At 42.8% G+C, this 16,203-nt stretch overlaps 1 protein-coding gene across 1 annotated transcript; it reads right to left on the bottom strand.

Moving 5' to 3' along the window:
• Positions 1-247: 247 nt before the first annotated feature.
• Positions 248-14,462, bottom strand: KLHL41 (kelch like family member 41). The gene is made up of 6 exons (XM_084799461.1): positions 13,254-14,462; positions 8,781-8,938; positions 8,570-8,677; positions 5,536-5,721; positions 3,945-4,091; positions 248-834 (listed from the first exon to the last, which is right to left on the bottom strand). The coding sequence occupies exons 1-6, from the start codon at positions 14,361-14,363 to the stop codon at positions 723-725; spliced, it is 1,821 nt and encodes a 606-aa protein (XP_084655587.1). The 5' UTR covers positions 14,364-14,462; the 3' UTR covers positions 248-722.
• Positions 14,463-16,203: the final 1,741 nt, after the last annotated feature.

Here is a 16,203-nt window from a genome sequence, read left to right as displayed (position 1 = left end):
GCAGGAAGCTGGGAGGCAGACAGAAATCTGCACAGAAGCTCGCAGGCCAGCTTTCCAGCACAGTGGAGAAGCATCAGGGAGACCCTGCACTAGTAAAGTGGAAAGTGAAGACTGATACCAGTTGCCGCCTTCTGGCCTCCACCCATCCACTGTGGATGCACATGCAAGCACGCATGCATTGTATACAGACATACACAACGATGCTACATTCTGATTTGGAAATAATATGGCAATGTCACAAAAAGAATGGAGAAAAGGACTGGAGACTGGTTTATTACATTTCTTAAACAGCATGTCCAGACACCTTCATTGTAATGTACAAGTCACCCCCCCCCTTAGCTCAAAACAAGGAAAGGTTTCTGTTATCCAAACATTTCTTTAGAATGTAGACATCTACATTTCGTTTATAATAGAAAACAAGTGTAAATGTACCTTAAGAATACAAAGATCAGTAAACAGCTCAAATTTAGAAAGCTCCCTTCTTTGAGGAAGTCTTAACAAAGTACATTGTTCAACTGAATACTAAACTTCCTAGTAAATCGTTTTCTACTTGCCACACTGAAACACTCTGAGATTCCGGTACACTGTTTTACCTCATAGACACGCTACGTGAATCGCTGAAACTCTACATGAATCATTGTACAGGCTTGAAGAAAGACAGTAAATTAAAGCCCTCTTGTCTCAACAAGCCACCTCTCAAACTATTGTTCTTGTCACCTTGTTTATAGTTTAGACAGTTTGAACAGATTTAGGCGCGTTGCTAGGCAACTAGCTCCCGAAGCATAACGTATTTCCTTCAACATCCCAGCCCATTCTTTTTTATCGTCTTCATACCTGATGGAAGAAACAAAACAAAACAAAACCAATAAGCAGCCTTTAATGAGAGAGTTCTGTAAGTTTCTTTGTATTTAGTATAAAAATAGGATCTCTGCGGGGGGGGGGGGTAAAAAAAATCCCACTGCCTCCTCCCCAGACAAGATCCTGCCTTGTAAATAACATTTGCATTCCTTTCAAAGTGTGCACATTATTAATAAGACCTGGACTGTGGCCATTATACAGTGGTGGGCTTGAAACCCAGTCTTGTGGGTTTCGAGCCCTTCTGCACATGTAAAATCATTTTAGGGATCTGTCAAGTTTCCAAAGCCGAAACCAGATAAACCCATGAGCAGGCACGGTGTCTCTGGAAGCTCTGTAGTGACTGCACTGTGCGGGCAAGTCTGGGAACTACTGCCCCAACAGAAAGAAGAGTCATAGCAGGTGATTCCTGTTAGAGGGTCTCCTAGCAACTGTAAGGAGCTCATCAGCAGGCAATGCTGAGCTTTTCTTCACTTTGCTGCCTACTACTTCCTGTTCCTGGGGCAGCTTGGCTTTAGACTACACCAGAACCTAGTGGCTCATGTAAAGTGGGATAGTGGGCAGCACAGTTTCTTCCCATCAGTGTTTCTCAAGCTCTTCTGCACATTGGATCGCCTGAGGTTCCAGGAAAGAGTGTTTTTTTTTTCAGGTCCTAGCTCCAGAATCTGGTCTGTGTGTTAAGGCCCGGCCCCGGTATATTTTACAAGTATCACAGGCGACTGCAGTCAGGGTTGGGGAATCAATTGCTGCTTATTTACCCTTGGCACCTGTCCTTCAAAACTTTTACTCTTGCCAGGTGGTAGTGGCGGCGGCGCACACCTTTAATCCCAGCACTCGGGAGGCAGAGGCAGGCGGATCGCTGTGAGTTCGAGGCCAGCCTGGTCTACAAAGTTAGTCCAGGACAGCCAAGGCTACACAAAGAAACCCTGCCTCGAAACAAACAAAAAACAAAACTGCTACTCTTTCCACTATTTCATTCTGTTTCTGTTGACGCAAGCATTTCTGTATCTCACCCTCTTGCAAGTTTTAGTCCCCATGGTTGTCTTTTGAGGGAAAGAGAGATCGCAATGAACTGTGTTTTATAGCCACCTTCTCTTCAACACAACCAGTTACTACAATCTATGGGAAGCACCAGCTCCTGCTGGTTTGGGTCTAGAACAAATACTACCCACTCGCAGGTCTCCCGTGCATTGCTTTGCCTTTACTGATTGGGCATAAACCAAGTGTGCTGATGAGTCAAGTAGGAGCCTTGTTAAAATGCCACTTCTGATTCAGGAGATCTGAGCTGAGGTCTGGGATTCTGTGTCTCCAAGCAGCTCCAGGGGATGCTGATGCTGCTAATGCTCTACAAGCCATACTCCGGGGAGCGTGGCGCCAGGCAGCCTGAGAACAGGCCACTTGAAGACCTCCGGCCTTGCCAGTAAGATGATGGAAGAGCATGCCTGTGGCTGTTCCAGGAGAGTATGCAGCGTGGACTCACTAAGGAACCCAAGAGCCCCTCCTGTAGGTCAGATGTCAAGCACAGGCTCTGAAGTGTCCTGATGGGCCCTATCCATCACCAGGTGCCCTACAGGACTTACGCTCCTGTGACCGCCAGAATAGATCTTGGTTTTCATTTGATATTTACTGTATCTGACACTATGGTAAAAAGCGTTCCTTGTCTGCCCTTTAAAAAACATTCTTTGACTAAAATAGTTCAGTTGAGTAACCACGGCATACTTGGGAGAATTGCCCAGCAGCTGTCTGGGTGGTAAAATGGATAGCTACTTTCACTGGTTTTTGTTTGTTTGCTTTTAAACATTTATGGCTGGACTTGGTGGGGCACACCTTTAATCCCAGCACTTTCGAGGCAGAGGCGGGTGGATCTCTGAGTTTGTTCCAGAGTGAGTTCCAGGATAGCCAGGGCTATACAGAGAACCCAATCTCAGGAAAAGAATAGGGAAAAAAGTGTTTACTAGCTGAATCACCAAATAATTGGGAGACTAAATTATACTTAATGCATTCATGTAAAACTCAGTAGTCTAAACATTTCTTCAGTGATTTCTTTTCTAAAATGATTTTTAAATTTGTTTGTTTGTTTTTTGAGACAGAGTTTCTCTGTATATAGCCTTGGCTGTCCTTGACTTGCTTTGTAGTCCAGGCTAGTCTTGAACTCCCGAGTTGCTGGGATTAAAGGGGTGTGCCACCACGCCTGGCTCAGTAGTTCATTTCCTAAAAAAGCCAGGTGCATGCCAGGCTTTTGTCAGGGTGTCAGATCTCCTAGATATGGAGTTACAGACAGGTTTGAGCAGCGATATGGGTGCTGGGAATTGAACTTGGGTCCTCTGGAAGAGTAGCCAGTGCCACTCTCCCCTGAGCCATCTCTCCAGCCCCTAGTGCTGTGCTTTCCTAGTAAATGAACGAATCTGAAGGCAACAAACTGTTCTGCCCTACTGGGTGGCTGGACCATCGCACTCAGAATGGTAGAATTGGGCAGAAATATCTTTGCTCCTTTTACAATTAAAGAAACCTGCCTAGGGTTGGAGAGATGGCTCAGCAGACCGGCTGCTCTTCCTGAGGATGCACATTTGGTTCCCAGTATCTGTGTGGGGTCTCACGGGTGTCCGTGACTCCAGGGACAGGGGATCCAGTGCCCTCTTCTGGTCTCCAAATGCACTACACAGGCATGTGGTGTACAGACATGCATAAAGGCAAAACACCCACATACATAAAATAACAAAAATAAATCAAGAAACTAGTCTGAGCCTGGCATGGTGGTGCATGCCTTTAATCCTAGCACTTAGGAGGCAGAGGCAGGAGGATGGCTGTGAGTACCAGGGCAACTTGGGACAGAGAAACCCTGTCTCGAAGAATAAGAAGGAGGAGGAGGAGGAGGAGGAGGAGGAGGAGGAAGACACCATCCAGAGGACTTCTTCCTTACTCTCACCATTATCTCAAACATGGTCAATAAATGGCGTATTCCAAAGTTATAGTTTACCACTGAGGCGTGGCTGGCGTGATGGGGAAAATCTGGCTTAGGTTCTACAGAATTGCTTGTCAATTATCTGATTTAATACTTGGTTCAAAGAATTAGACTGAGGAAAACTTACTTCCATATGTCATTGACTTCAGTGGGTGCGAACTCTTTGGATTCCAGCTGAACCATTGCAAAGCCGCCGATGGCATACAGGGATCCCGCCAGGCTGACCAGACTGATGGAGCTTCTTTCCTGGGGAAATTCTGCCATCACTTCCCACCTAGGCATTTTATTGAAAATACAGTCAATGTCAAATGTACGGACACAGACCATTTGGGTGTAATTTTGCTATTTTTAAAGGACGTGTGCATTCATAGTTTTATGTGCAGGTTTACACTTCTTTATTGTAGGCAGGGTTTCCTGTGTAACTCTGGCTGATTTCTGTCAGCCTCAGACTCCCAGGTACAGCCAGTCAAGGTCGTGCCCCATTGAGTCCAGCAGATTGAAACTTTTGTGCATTGAAGCATTTACCCATATTATCAAGTCTTCAAGAATATAATTTTTTAAGAATATAAATTTTAATGATCAGTTACATCTAGTTGTGTGAAATTCATTGTGGTTTGCAGGTATAAAAATTAGTGTGTAATCATATATATTTGGTTCATTAAAAAAGTAATGACACTGCTCTAACTTTTTTCATCACTAACATCAGAGTATAAAACATATGCACTGCCCCAATGTGTGTAAGCTCAAAAATTCAGAAATATTAATTTTATGTAAAATATCAGCCCAGTGTCTTTTCACATTAATCCAATAAAATTTTAAAATAAAAATATTAAGAAACTCACAAAGCATTCATAGTTTATGAATGCTAGTTGTTAGCAAGTGAAAATTTTGGGTTTGAGACATGGTTTCTCTGTGTAGACCAGGCTGGCCTGGAACTCAGAGATCCACCTGCCTCTGCCTTTCAAGTGCTGGGCTTAAAGTTGTGTACCACCACATCCAGCCAAAAAAATCTTTTAATTCTTTTTTTTTTTAATGTCTATTTTTTATTTTATGTGCAGTAGTGGTCTTGCCTGCATGTATGTCTGTGTAAGGCTGTCAGATGGCCTGGATCTGGAATTATAGCCAGTTTTGAGCTGCCATGTGTGCTGGGAATTGAACTCAGGACCTCTAGAAGAACAGCCAGCGCTCTTAACCACTGAGCCACCCCTCCAGCCCCAATTTTTAAATTATTTTTGTTTTGTTTTGTTTTTCGAGACAGGATTTCTCTGTGTAGCCTTAGCTGTCCTGGACTCGCTTTGTAGACCAGGCTGGCCTCGAACTCACAGAAGTCTGCTTGCCTCTGCCTCCTGAGTGCTGGGATTAAAGGCATACACCACATTACCTGGCTAATCTTATAATTCTTAAACTATGTGTTCTCCATCAGTTATTGTAACGCATACACATCCATCTATGTTTATACTGGTTTTCAGAGGAAATAATGCCTTTGCTAAGTGACTAAATGTATAAAGTTAGTGCAGAGTCAGGCAAACAATGAGTTAACACTAACTCATGAGTTGTACGTTCCTAATGGCAAACACGTGTCATGGGGAATTGGAAATACTTCCTCTTTAACCTAAGCATCTCTGGCTTGCTCTCCTCATGTCTTAGAAAGCATAGCTACTGCCCACATTGAACAACTTACACGTGCAAGACTCGTGTGTTGTAGCAAAGCAACTCACTTATTGGTTTTGAGGTCGAAAGCTTCCACTGAAGCGGAGAGGCCGTCTTCGGTGACCCCTCCTGCAATCACAATTTTGCCTTTATGGATTGCCACGCCGAACATAGAACGAGGGGTTTTCATCGGAGCCAGATCTTTCCAGTCTCCTTTCTTGGGGTTGTAGATAAACACCCTATTTGTACACTTTCTGTAAACATAAAAAGACAGTAAGTGTTCCATTTAGAACCTTTTTGTGAAAGCAACTTAATAATTTCGTTGCTGTTTCTGATGGAGTACACTATACTCCATTTAAAGGGATTTGGGACTCTTTGGGGCTAGGGGTGTGGCTTAGTGGCAAAGTGCTATTGAGGCATGTGTGAGGCTCTGGGTTCCAGCTCTGAAAAAAATGTTTTCTTAGTGAGTCCAGCCTTGTCTACATAAGCTCCTGTATTAAAAAACCATGGCGAGGCCAGGCGGTGGTGGCACATGTCTTTAATCCCAGCACTTGGGAGGCAGAGGCAGGCTGATTAATGTGAGTTTGAGGCCAGCCTAGTCTACAAAGTGAGTCCAGGATAGTCAAGGCTACTCAGAAAAACCCTGTCTCAGAAAAAAACAAAAATATAAACAAACCATTGTGAGGGGGCTGGAGAGATGGCTTTGCAGTTAAGAGCACGAACTGCTCTCCCAGAGGACCTGAGTTCAATTCCCAGCAACCACATGGTAGCTCACAACCATCTATGTGATAATGTCCTCTTCTGGCATGCAGGCATATGTGCAAGCAGAACACTGTATACATGATAAATAAACATTTTTAAAAAAAAAAACCCAAAACATTGCAACTGTAGATTACATAAGTCATCATGTAGACTGATTAATGATGAAAATGGCTTTATGTGCTAAGTGCCAACAGAAATACTTGGACTCAACCAAATTATTCTCAGATTGGGCCAAGACGGGTTTCCTAAAGTTGTACATAAACTGATCAATAATTCTGAATCCCTAGTCATAAGCAGTTTGGTAATGCTAAGAACCAAACAAAAATCTTTTTGTGGGAATAATTTTTTTTCTTAATATGAAAAAAGGCCAGATGTAAACATTTCCTTTAAGACTTGAGTAAGGCAAGGTTTGGTGACAGCAGAAAAAAAAAGCATATTCACCTGGGCGATTCAGTGCCCCTCCCCCCAGCATCCCACACCTGGGCGATTCAGTGCCCCTCCCCCCAGCATTCCACACCTGGGCGATTCAGTGCCCCTCCCCCCAGCATCCCACACCTGGGGGATTCAGTGCCCCCAGCATCTCACACCCCATGTACTTGGCATTGGACTCTAGGCCTTCCATGTTCTAGAAAGTGCTATTGAGCCACACCCTCAGCCTCAGCCTCTACTTTTAGCTAATGATTCATTTCAAAGTTCTTGGCTTTGACATTTGTTAGGCAATGCTGCCTAGGTAATAAGATTCTTGAGGATTAATATATTATTTCTGGCAGACATGAATGTGTTTTTTTTATTGGCGTATTGATTTTCTGGCTACTATTATTATCTGCAGGGAACAATTATAAATCATTTAGGTAGAATTCCAATGTTTCTAGCATTTGATTAAGAAGAGATTTTATTTCAGGAAATATCATCTTTGAGTGTGGAGAGATAGGGTTTTAAAAAATTGCCTGTTAGGTCACCACATTTTCTATGCTGTATTTATTTATTTATTTTTTAAATACAGAGTTTTATTTATTTATTTATTTATTTATTTATTTATTTATGTGTGTGTGTAGCCTTGGCATTTCTATGTACACCAGGCTGGTCTGGAATTCACACTGATCTGCCTACCTATGCTTCTCCAGTGCTTCTTTACTAGCTGTGTATCTTTTAAGTTGCTTCTTTGTGTGTTCTGAGACTGGGTCTTGCTGTCACCTAGGTGGTCTGGAAATTCTGGGCCCAATTGATGCTCTGACCTCAGCCTGGGACTACGGGTGCATGCCACTGTGTCCAAGTACAACCTTACAATTTATAATCTCCGTTACCTTTCCATGGTTGGACAGTTCCATTAATAAATAGTCTGGGTCTCATTTGACTAGTTAGGTGACTGGCTTAACTGACCTTGGGAGGACTCTCTGAGATGTAAGATCTCTTCTTAAACTGCAGACCGCCTAGAAGAACAGTTCTTCTCAAACAGGCGATTGAGAACCCCTGGCCTTGAAGCCAAGATGGGCTCATACATGAGATATATCCTGGTTTTCTCACAACGGACCAGCTAGAAGTCACGAGTGGGAGACCTGAGCAGGAGTAAGTCACCAACATATTGCTGGAAAAAATGACCGCTCTTTTTGGTTACTGTACTCTTTCGTTTCAAACTGATATAAATTCTCTCTCATGCACACAAAGCACAAATCCACACTATTTCCTGTGTACTGTTTTGCTAATGGATATACTTCAATGCCACGTGAGGGAGTACATTGGAACTTTGTATCCACTGGAATCAGCTGGAGACATGGCTCAGCAGGCAAAGGTGCCTGTGCCCCTTCAGCCTGATGGTCTGCGTTCTGTCCCTGGATCCCACATAGTGGAAGAAGTGGTTCATCAACTTTCTTCCCTCACCTCCACACGTGGGCTGTGAGAAGTGCGCCGCCCACAGGATATATACACGCATAGTAAAACTGACGAAACAAAACTGTAAATGTGAATCTACTTATGTTTAATTGAATAATAAAGCCACCTACTGGTCTTGACATAGTGAAAGGTGGTTATAAAGCAGCTACATAGAAGACTGACTGGGCTTCTAGATGCTGCTTGTCCACTGTCAGGATGCTCACAGTTGAGGTGCTCATGTGGCAGCGTGTTACATTTCTGTCTATTCAGTCTAGTGGCTTTAAAACATTGTTTTTTCTTCAAAAAACAATTTCCTCTAATAATTTTTCAAATTCTTATTTGCATTTTTTTATCTGCCAAATATGATGAGAGCCAAGTCCCATTTTAGTATGTAGTCTCAAAAAAGAGAAAAGAAAAGAAACCCTTGCAATACTCACGTGAATGTAGATCAAAAATCTTTAGGGCACTTACTTGTCATCTGTCTTTCCACCTAAACAGTATACCATCCCATTGTGTGAAATCACATTATGGCCGTAAACTTTAATGGGAAGGTTTTTCACTTCACTCCATTTTGCAGCCCTAAAATCAGATAATTAGAATTCATGTTCCATCTTATGAAAATATGAATGTTGTGGGCATACTTAAGGAACAGAAATATTATGGGAACATTATATCAACTTACACAGGATCATAGCATAACACGGAATCCAGTGAAGCCTCTGTTTGAAGGTCTTTGCCGGCAACCACATATATTTTGTCATCTACCTCTCCCAGACCAAAGAGACACCTGGCTGACGGCAGAGGTGGAAGTCCAACCCACTCAGAGGTTATATTATCAAGCTGGAAAAAAAATGAGTTATGGATCTTGGTAGAAAAATGTTATCAGGTGTAAATAAAAACCCACAATATTTCATGTAATGGTTAAAATTTAGAGAGATGGTTGAAGATCTTGTATCACATTTTTAGCTGAGAATTACTAAAAAGAATGGAAAAATCTAAGTGGCTTATAAAAACGAAAACCAAAAACAAAACCAACCCCACATACACACAAAAGACATCAAGGAAGGAAAGAGAGGCTGTGGTGGTGCATACCTTTAACCTCAGCACTTGGAAGGCAGAGGCAAGCGGATCTCTGTGAGTTCGAGGCCAGCCTGGAGCAAGTTCCAGGACAGCTAGAGCTGTTACACAGAGAAACCCTGTCTCGAAAAGCAAAACAAAACAAAAACAAAAACAAAAGCAAAAAAAAAAAAAAAAAAAGGAAAAGAAAAAAAAGGAAAAAGAAAGAAAGAAAAAGAAAAATTAGAAGGGAAAGAGGAAAAAGTAGAAGTGTTAGGTTAGTTAGATTTGTGCAGTTTCTTGTCGAATTTCCCTCTGAAGTTGCCTTGTTCCTTGTTTTGAAACAAGGAATCTTAATACTTTGGGGACACCGGGGAAAGAGAGGCTGTCTGTGGCAGGGTCACAGTCTACGAATGACTCCTGAATGCTATATTTAACACACGCCCAAAGCCAGGCCCCGAGACAGCTGGACTTGTCGCTCAGTCCACAGACCATCGAGGTGGGGCAGTATCGATTTCCACCTTTTAAACAAGTCTGAGCCCCCTGTGTTTTATTGTCTTGGGTCCAGGAAATACTCATTTCAATACGCTTGTGCTGGGTGGAGTCATCTCAAATATCCTGTTTCTGGCTTATGCTAGGATGTAAAGCAGCCCTACTGAGGCTCCATCAGCGTCATGCCCTGGACCAGGTGAGTCTGCTCTGCCCGGCATTCATCTTGGCACTTACTTTCTAAAATCTCAATGTACTCCGTTCTGAACTCGAGGGCAACACTGCCAAGGAAACTGTTTCTGACAGGTGAAGCTGCAGCTTCGTATGCCACGCCCAGGGAGCAGAAGGGAAATGCATCAAACTGAGATCCAGGGCAAACCCTAGTATAGGCAGGATTGCTTCTGGTCTAGCAGTGTCAGTTAAACAAAGTTCTGAGACCAAGTGACCCACCCGTGACGTGGGCTTAATCTCCTTGTGCACAGCGTTAGCTTTGTAGTCATTCATTTCCACATCTAGACTGAGGATGTAATGTTTTCATTCTTGAAAAACAAAAACAAACAAACAAACAAAAACCTTACGTTAAGGAGGTATCATAGAGCTAAGATTATGTAGCTCCATGCTCAGTGAGGCTGAGATTATATGCGCAGAACCCTGGGTTTGATGCCTAGCACAGTTGGGGTGTGAGTGTGTGTGTGTGTGTGTGTGTGTGTGTGTGTGTGTGTGTGTGAGTGTGTGTGTGTGTGTGTGAGTGTGTGTGTGTGTGTGTTTGTGTGTGTGTGTGTGTGTGTAGGGGTGGGGAGTACTACGTAATAGAGTAATAAACACTGATGGAAGGCTGACTCTGTATAAACTTGGCTTCCCGCTAGGCACAGAGAGGTTAAATCACTTGCCCAACTTGACATAGCTTTTTAGGTGATTTTCAATGCCATTAGGGGGTTTGTTGCTTGTTTGAGACAGGGTCTCATTATGCATCTTGGGTACCTTCTTAAAATTTGTTTATTTGTTTATCTGTTTATTTATTTATTTAGGTTTTTCAAGACAGGGTTTCTCTGTGCAGCCTTGGCTGTCCTGGACTCCCTTTATAGATCAGGCTGGCCTTGAACTCACAGCAATCCACCTGCCTCTGTTTCCCTAGTGCTGAGAGATTAAAGGCATGCGCCACCATGCCCTGCTATTTTTTTAAAATTATTTTTTAGTTTTTATTTTTAATGGCTCCACAGCTACCACAATCCCAAACCTGAGGGCTCGGTTCCAGACCATGCACTACCTGCCTTCGCATCCTACCCCGGGAGCATTTTCTATAGCAGCCGGCCCCTTCAGTGGATAAGCTCTGGAGTTTCTTAACCCTTCTAGATCCCACTCGCCTCACTGTGGAGATTTGGGTTAATACCTAGGATATCTCAAACCTTAATGTGGTCTAAAACTTGATGAATCAGCTGGGCGTGGTGGCACACGCCTTTAATCCCAGCACTTGGGAGGCAGAGGCAGGTGGATCATTGTGAGTTTGAGGCCAACCTGGTCTACAAAGCGAGTCCAGGACAGCCAGGGGTACACAGAGAAACCCTGTCTTGGAAACAACAACAACAACAACAAAAACCAAAATAAAACTTGATGAATCTATTAATCCGATGGTGGAGGGAAATCTTAAGATCAAAAGTGTCCCCAGTCTATCTGCAGCATGTGCCAAATGTCAATTCACTCTGAATTTATACACCTCACACAGGCAGCCAAGAAGAAAGCCAGAAAGCCTAAAGTTCTCATACAAAGCTCTCCTTTATGATTTTAACTCACTCATTTTAATTAATTTAGTTAAAAGGCATTTGTGCATGTTAGAGGTGGCAAAGATGACCTTTCAACTTTGTATAGCTGTTTCAATGGCTCCGGCCTACACAGGTAATCTTACTTGGAAACTGAGGCACAAAAAAGGTAGAAGGAAGTTAAGAGGATGAAGAAAGTAAAGATGAAAATGAGTACTTAAAACAAAGAGCATGGGTTCTGGATATATTTTTTAAAGGTGTGTGTGTGTGTGTGTGTGTGTGTGTGTGTGTGTGTGTGTGTGTGTATGGGTGAGTGCGTGAGTGCAATGAGCTAGGTCCCTACCTTTATAGGCAATATACTAATATAAAGTGGAGTAAAGCATCCAGGAGTGTTGAGAACTATTCTGTACTTTGTTCCGTGGACCTGTGGTTGTCTCTCTGTCTGGCCTATCTGCCTGTCTGTGCCTGTCTACCTACTCAGTTATGTTTTTCATTTCCCAGATATATTTACAATCTTTTTCACTGGATTTTTCCCTTTCTAAGGTTAATCTGAATTTGAAATTAGGGCTTGGGGGAAATATCTGGGTCATATTCGAATGCTTTTGCTACTGTCTTTCACTGGAACTTAGAAAATTAAACTTGAGTAGTATGTATTATTATGGCCATATTTTTCTGACATTAGAGCAAGTTGGTGAGAGGCAGTATTTTGGGAATGTGTGGTAATGTTGTGTATTTTGAGAGCTCGCAGTGACTGTGGTCGGGCAGTCTACACTTGCTCATCCCTGGCCTTCCCAACCCAAGTGCCTGAAAACCCCACGCCACAATTAGCTATGAACTAAGGTACTTCTTACTGATCTAAGCACAATCACCAAGTATTGATACTGGCAATACCAGAGGTGCAGGGTTATGTCACCAAGGGATTCATAAGCTGCTAAGCACAGCACATTGATGGCATGAAACAAATTCTCCTGAAATAAATTAGAAAGGGCTGGCTAGGTAGGAGGCTTTGCTTTCTTGGAAATTTTTATGGTTACACCAAACAGATAATTAGGTTATAATGCCTCTACCTCTGATCAAATAAATGTAGTATCATAGGCAATGCCTTCTAAATGCAATTCAAATAGTGACACTTGTGGTGGCAGGTTTTTTTTTTTGTACAATCAAAATTGTTCAGAATATATACAAGAGTCATTCTTTTCCAATACAACTTTAATTCAGTAACAACAAATAGGAAATGAAATGCTACTTCCCTAAGCCTCCAGTGAAAGGCAGAAAGTAAAAAAGCAGTCAGATTCCTACTTCCTACTTCCTTGCAGCGTGTAAAGCACTGTGACACAGACAACAAAGACCCTAACCTATTTACCAGGTGATAGTGTTAAAGATTATAAACTCCATTTTTACCAAAATGCTGAGCTTTGAAGGATTATAATTATCAGCTACCACCTAAACGGTATTAGGGTGAAATAGCGGAAGGAAAAATCTTGACTCATGAGTCAGGCATGAGGACTCTGTCACCACATGTTTTCATCAAATATTAAGTCTAAGTATCCCTGCCAGCGCTCTTAAGCATGATCATTAAGAGGGCACAGTGGAGCCTGGAGTGGTTGCACCCGCCTGTCACTCCAGCACTCGGGAGGCAGAGGCAGGGGGATGGATGTGAGTTCGAGGCCAGCCTGGTCTACAAAGTGAGTCCAGGATAGCCAAGGCTACACAGAGAAACCCTGTCTCGAAAAACAAATAAACAAACAAACAAACAAAAAAAAATCAATGTGAACAAGACGTAAGCAGCTCCCCATCCCCCCAAAAGTCACAAACTGGCTAAGGATGGTGAATGACAGCCTGCGCCTCCTTACCTGGAAAAAGTATGACTGCAGGGGTTGATCCTTGTTTTCTTCATCCACATACAGCCCCCCCACCACGTAGATCTGATTCTGTTGGGTAACAATACTGGAATGGTTTCTGGGGATCTGCTCGGCTAGGGCAGTAAGGTAACACTCGTTTTCTGTTGGGTCATAAGCCACCGCAGCTGTGTCATTGACCAAGAGGATGAGATCTTTAACGAACATTCCGTGCCTGGGGATGTCATTCAGGTAACCAGGAAGTAAGTCTTCATCACCAACGTCACCGTTCACCTCGCCTGCCCCCGCCTTCTCGGCATTTTTGCTAGGTTCTGGGAGTTTGCCTGCGAAAGCGTCTTTTAGGACTTTGATTTTTTTCTGGACTTCTGGGTTGCTTTTAATTATGTCATCTTTCTCAACGTGGTCTTTGAAATATTTTTCTGCCATGAGGCGAAAACGAATACAATCAAACACTTCGCTAAGGTTTTTCGCCCGGTTCTCTTTGTCGGTCCGCACCCATTTCATCACTGCCTCAAACACTACTTCCTCCTTTTCCACGTTGAGGCTGTCATTTGAAATAACCGAGATCAGTTCCTGCGGCGACAGTTGCATGAAGTCTTCTTCCTTACAAATCTGCACAAAGCGATCGGACACAAACTCCCGGGCAGAAATGGCAAGTCTTGGGCAGTCAAGAAGCAGCCCTAACCTTAGGATGGCCAGACAGTTCCCGGGAGCCAGTCTTTTCTGAAGGTAAGACACACAGACAGTGAACACAGACGGGATCTGGAAGCGGCTGGACAGGGCGAAGATGTCTTGCACGTTTCCGTCGTTGAGATCAATACTGGCAGAGTACAGGTATTTGACGATCAAATCAAGTACCGCAGGATCCACGTTATCCAGCACCACCTCCTTTTTTTTCTCCTCCTCAATTTCAGATAAAAAATATTCACGAAAGTAAGGGCTACAAGCAGACAGTATCAGTCTGTGGCACGGAAAGCTTTTGTCACCTGCTTTTAGGGTGCAATCGATGAATTTTTTCTCTTCCAGGAGATCTTTTAGACCATCCTGAAGAAGGGTGGATTGGTAAAGGCGGAGTTCCTCTGCAAGCTCCCGCTGGGAATCCATTCTGTGAGGAACCTGGGTAAGGAAGGGGACACTGAAGGTCTTTGCTCCTTGCTGCACAGAGGTCTAGCTGTAAAAAGGCAGATGAGTGTGCCCTGGGCAGCCTGAAGCCTTTGCAATTTAATCCCACCGGCTAAATATAGACGCCGGCTTTAACAACCGGAATTTAGGAGAGCTGCTTTGGAAAGGAGTGTTGTTCAGCTGTCTGAGATTGAAAGTAACAACTGTGACTTCTGGTCACTAGCGAAACTGCTAGGAAAGAAGACATTCAGGTGAAGCGGAAAGCTTGGAAATACAGAAAGCCTTGGAACATATGTTAATAAAGGGCGTCCACAGGAAAATGCTTACCGAACTAACAGGGGGAAAAATGTATCATAAAAATGAGTCACTCCTCTAAAAATGGCCTAGTGGCAAGCTGCTTGGCTCTCTGAAATAATGCGGCCAAGGTCAAGAATATGAGGTGAGTTCATTTCAATTCTCATAAGCAATGAGGCCAATGGTTTAAAACACAAAATGTCACTTTCTATTCAAAGCAGACAGAATTTTCTTTTCCAAGTAGGAAACATAACGTACTTATTTTTATATACTTATTTTTATAACTGGAATAACAAATGCAAAGAAATGTAATTTTCTAAAATAGCCTAAATTATATTTATTATTAGGTGGGAAAACTCTAATTACTACTGAGTTATCAAATTCACTCACACTATTTTGCCATACAAGGGATGTGAAGTAAAAATAATACAAAAAGTAAAATAAGACAAAGTTTAAAAGGAATCAAGACCAAAGAAAAACAATTAAGTTGGGGGGGAGAGAAAGTACCCACATACATACCAAGAATATTTTATGACTTTATGTGCTAAAATGTACCTTTCATGAAATAAAAAGTTAAAAAATAGAACAGATGCAACCCCATGAGGAAAATGCTAACCCAGAGACAGTAAAATCAGGGTGAGCGACTTACTATATCACCTATATCATTTAGAAAGCAGACCTCGTGTAAGAAAATCTAATACTGGAGTCATAATTTATGCTGTTGATGATAATGGAGCACTGTATGGAATGAAGATGTGATTCCAAAGAGCTCAGCCAGGCACAGTGGCACACAGCTGGAATCCCAGGACCTGTGAAGCAGAGGGACGAAAAGTAATCTCAGCTACACAGTGAGTTTAAGGCCAGCCTGGGTTATGGGAATAGACCCTGTCTCATTTCCCCAACTGTCCCTACATGGCATTATATATACATATATCTACTTAAGAGGTTTATTAGGGGAATGCAGACACAGCCTCTGGAGACACACAAGGAAAGAGAGCCATTATTTCTTTATGAAGTCCGTTTACAGGATCATGATCCTTCTGAACTCAGCAGTGCTACAAAGAGGCTGAAGTTTCAATGGCTGGTGCTCTTAAATATGCCCCCAAACGGAAACTCAGTGAAGCCCTGACTCTTGTGTCGTAGGTCTGTGTGTTCGGTCGATATAGTCCCTAGGTCTCATGGATGCTAGGATTAGCAAATACCCCCAAATCAGGGACGTATGTATTTCCAAGCTTTAAGCTGTCTCTCCATAAAGGGCGTTTTCTCTTTTCTTTGACATCACAGTGAGTTGATCGCACTGCCAGCTGCTGGAATGACAGCTGAAGGGGGAGCTCAATGGTTCTTTTTCCATTTATAGATGTCATTAAAGGTTTTAACACACTGGATGAAGCTAACAGCTGCTCCCCTTGATAAACAATAAGTGATTCATTTCTCTCCTCGCGTAACACCTAACATTTGAAGAGATTAGTTGAGTCAGATGCACACACCAGGGTATGACGTCTGAAATGAGTCTGTGGGTGGACCATTT

The sequence above is a fragment of the Acomys minous genome (assembly GCF_964271855.1).
Source record: "Acomys minous genome assembly, chromosome: 10".
In the NCBI taxonomy this organism is placed as follows: Eukaryota; Metazoa; Chordata; class Mammalia; order Rodentia; family Muridae; genus Acomys; species Acomys minous.
The sequence above is the reverse complement of the archived record's forward strand: the minus strand, read 5'-3'. Positions and strand labels throughout refer to the sequence as shown.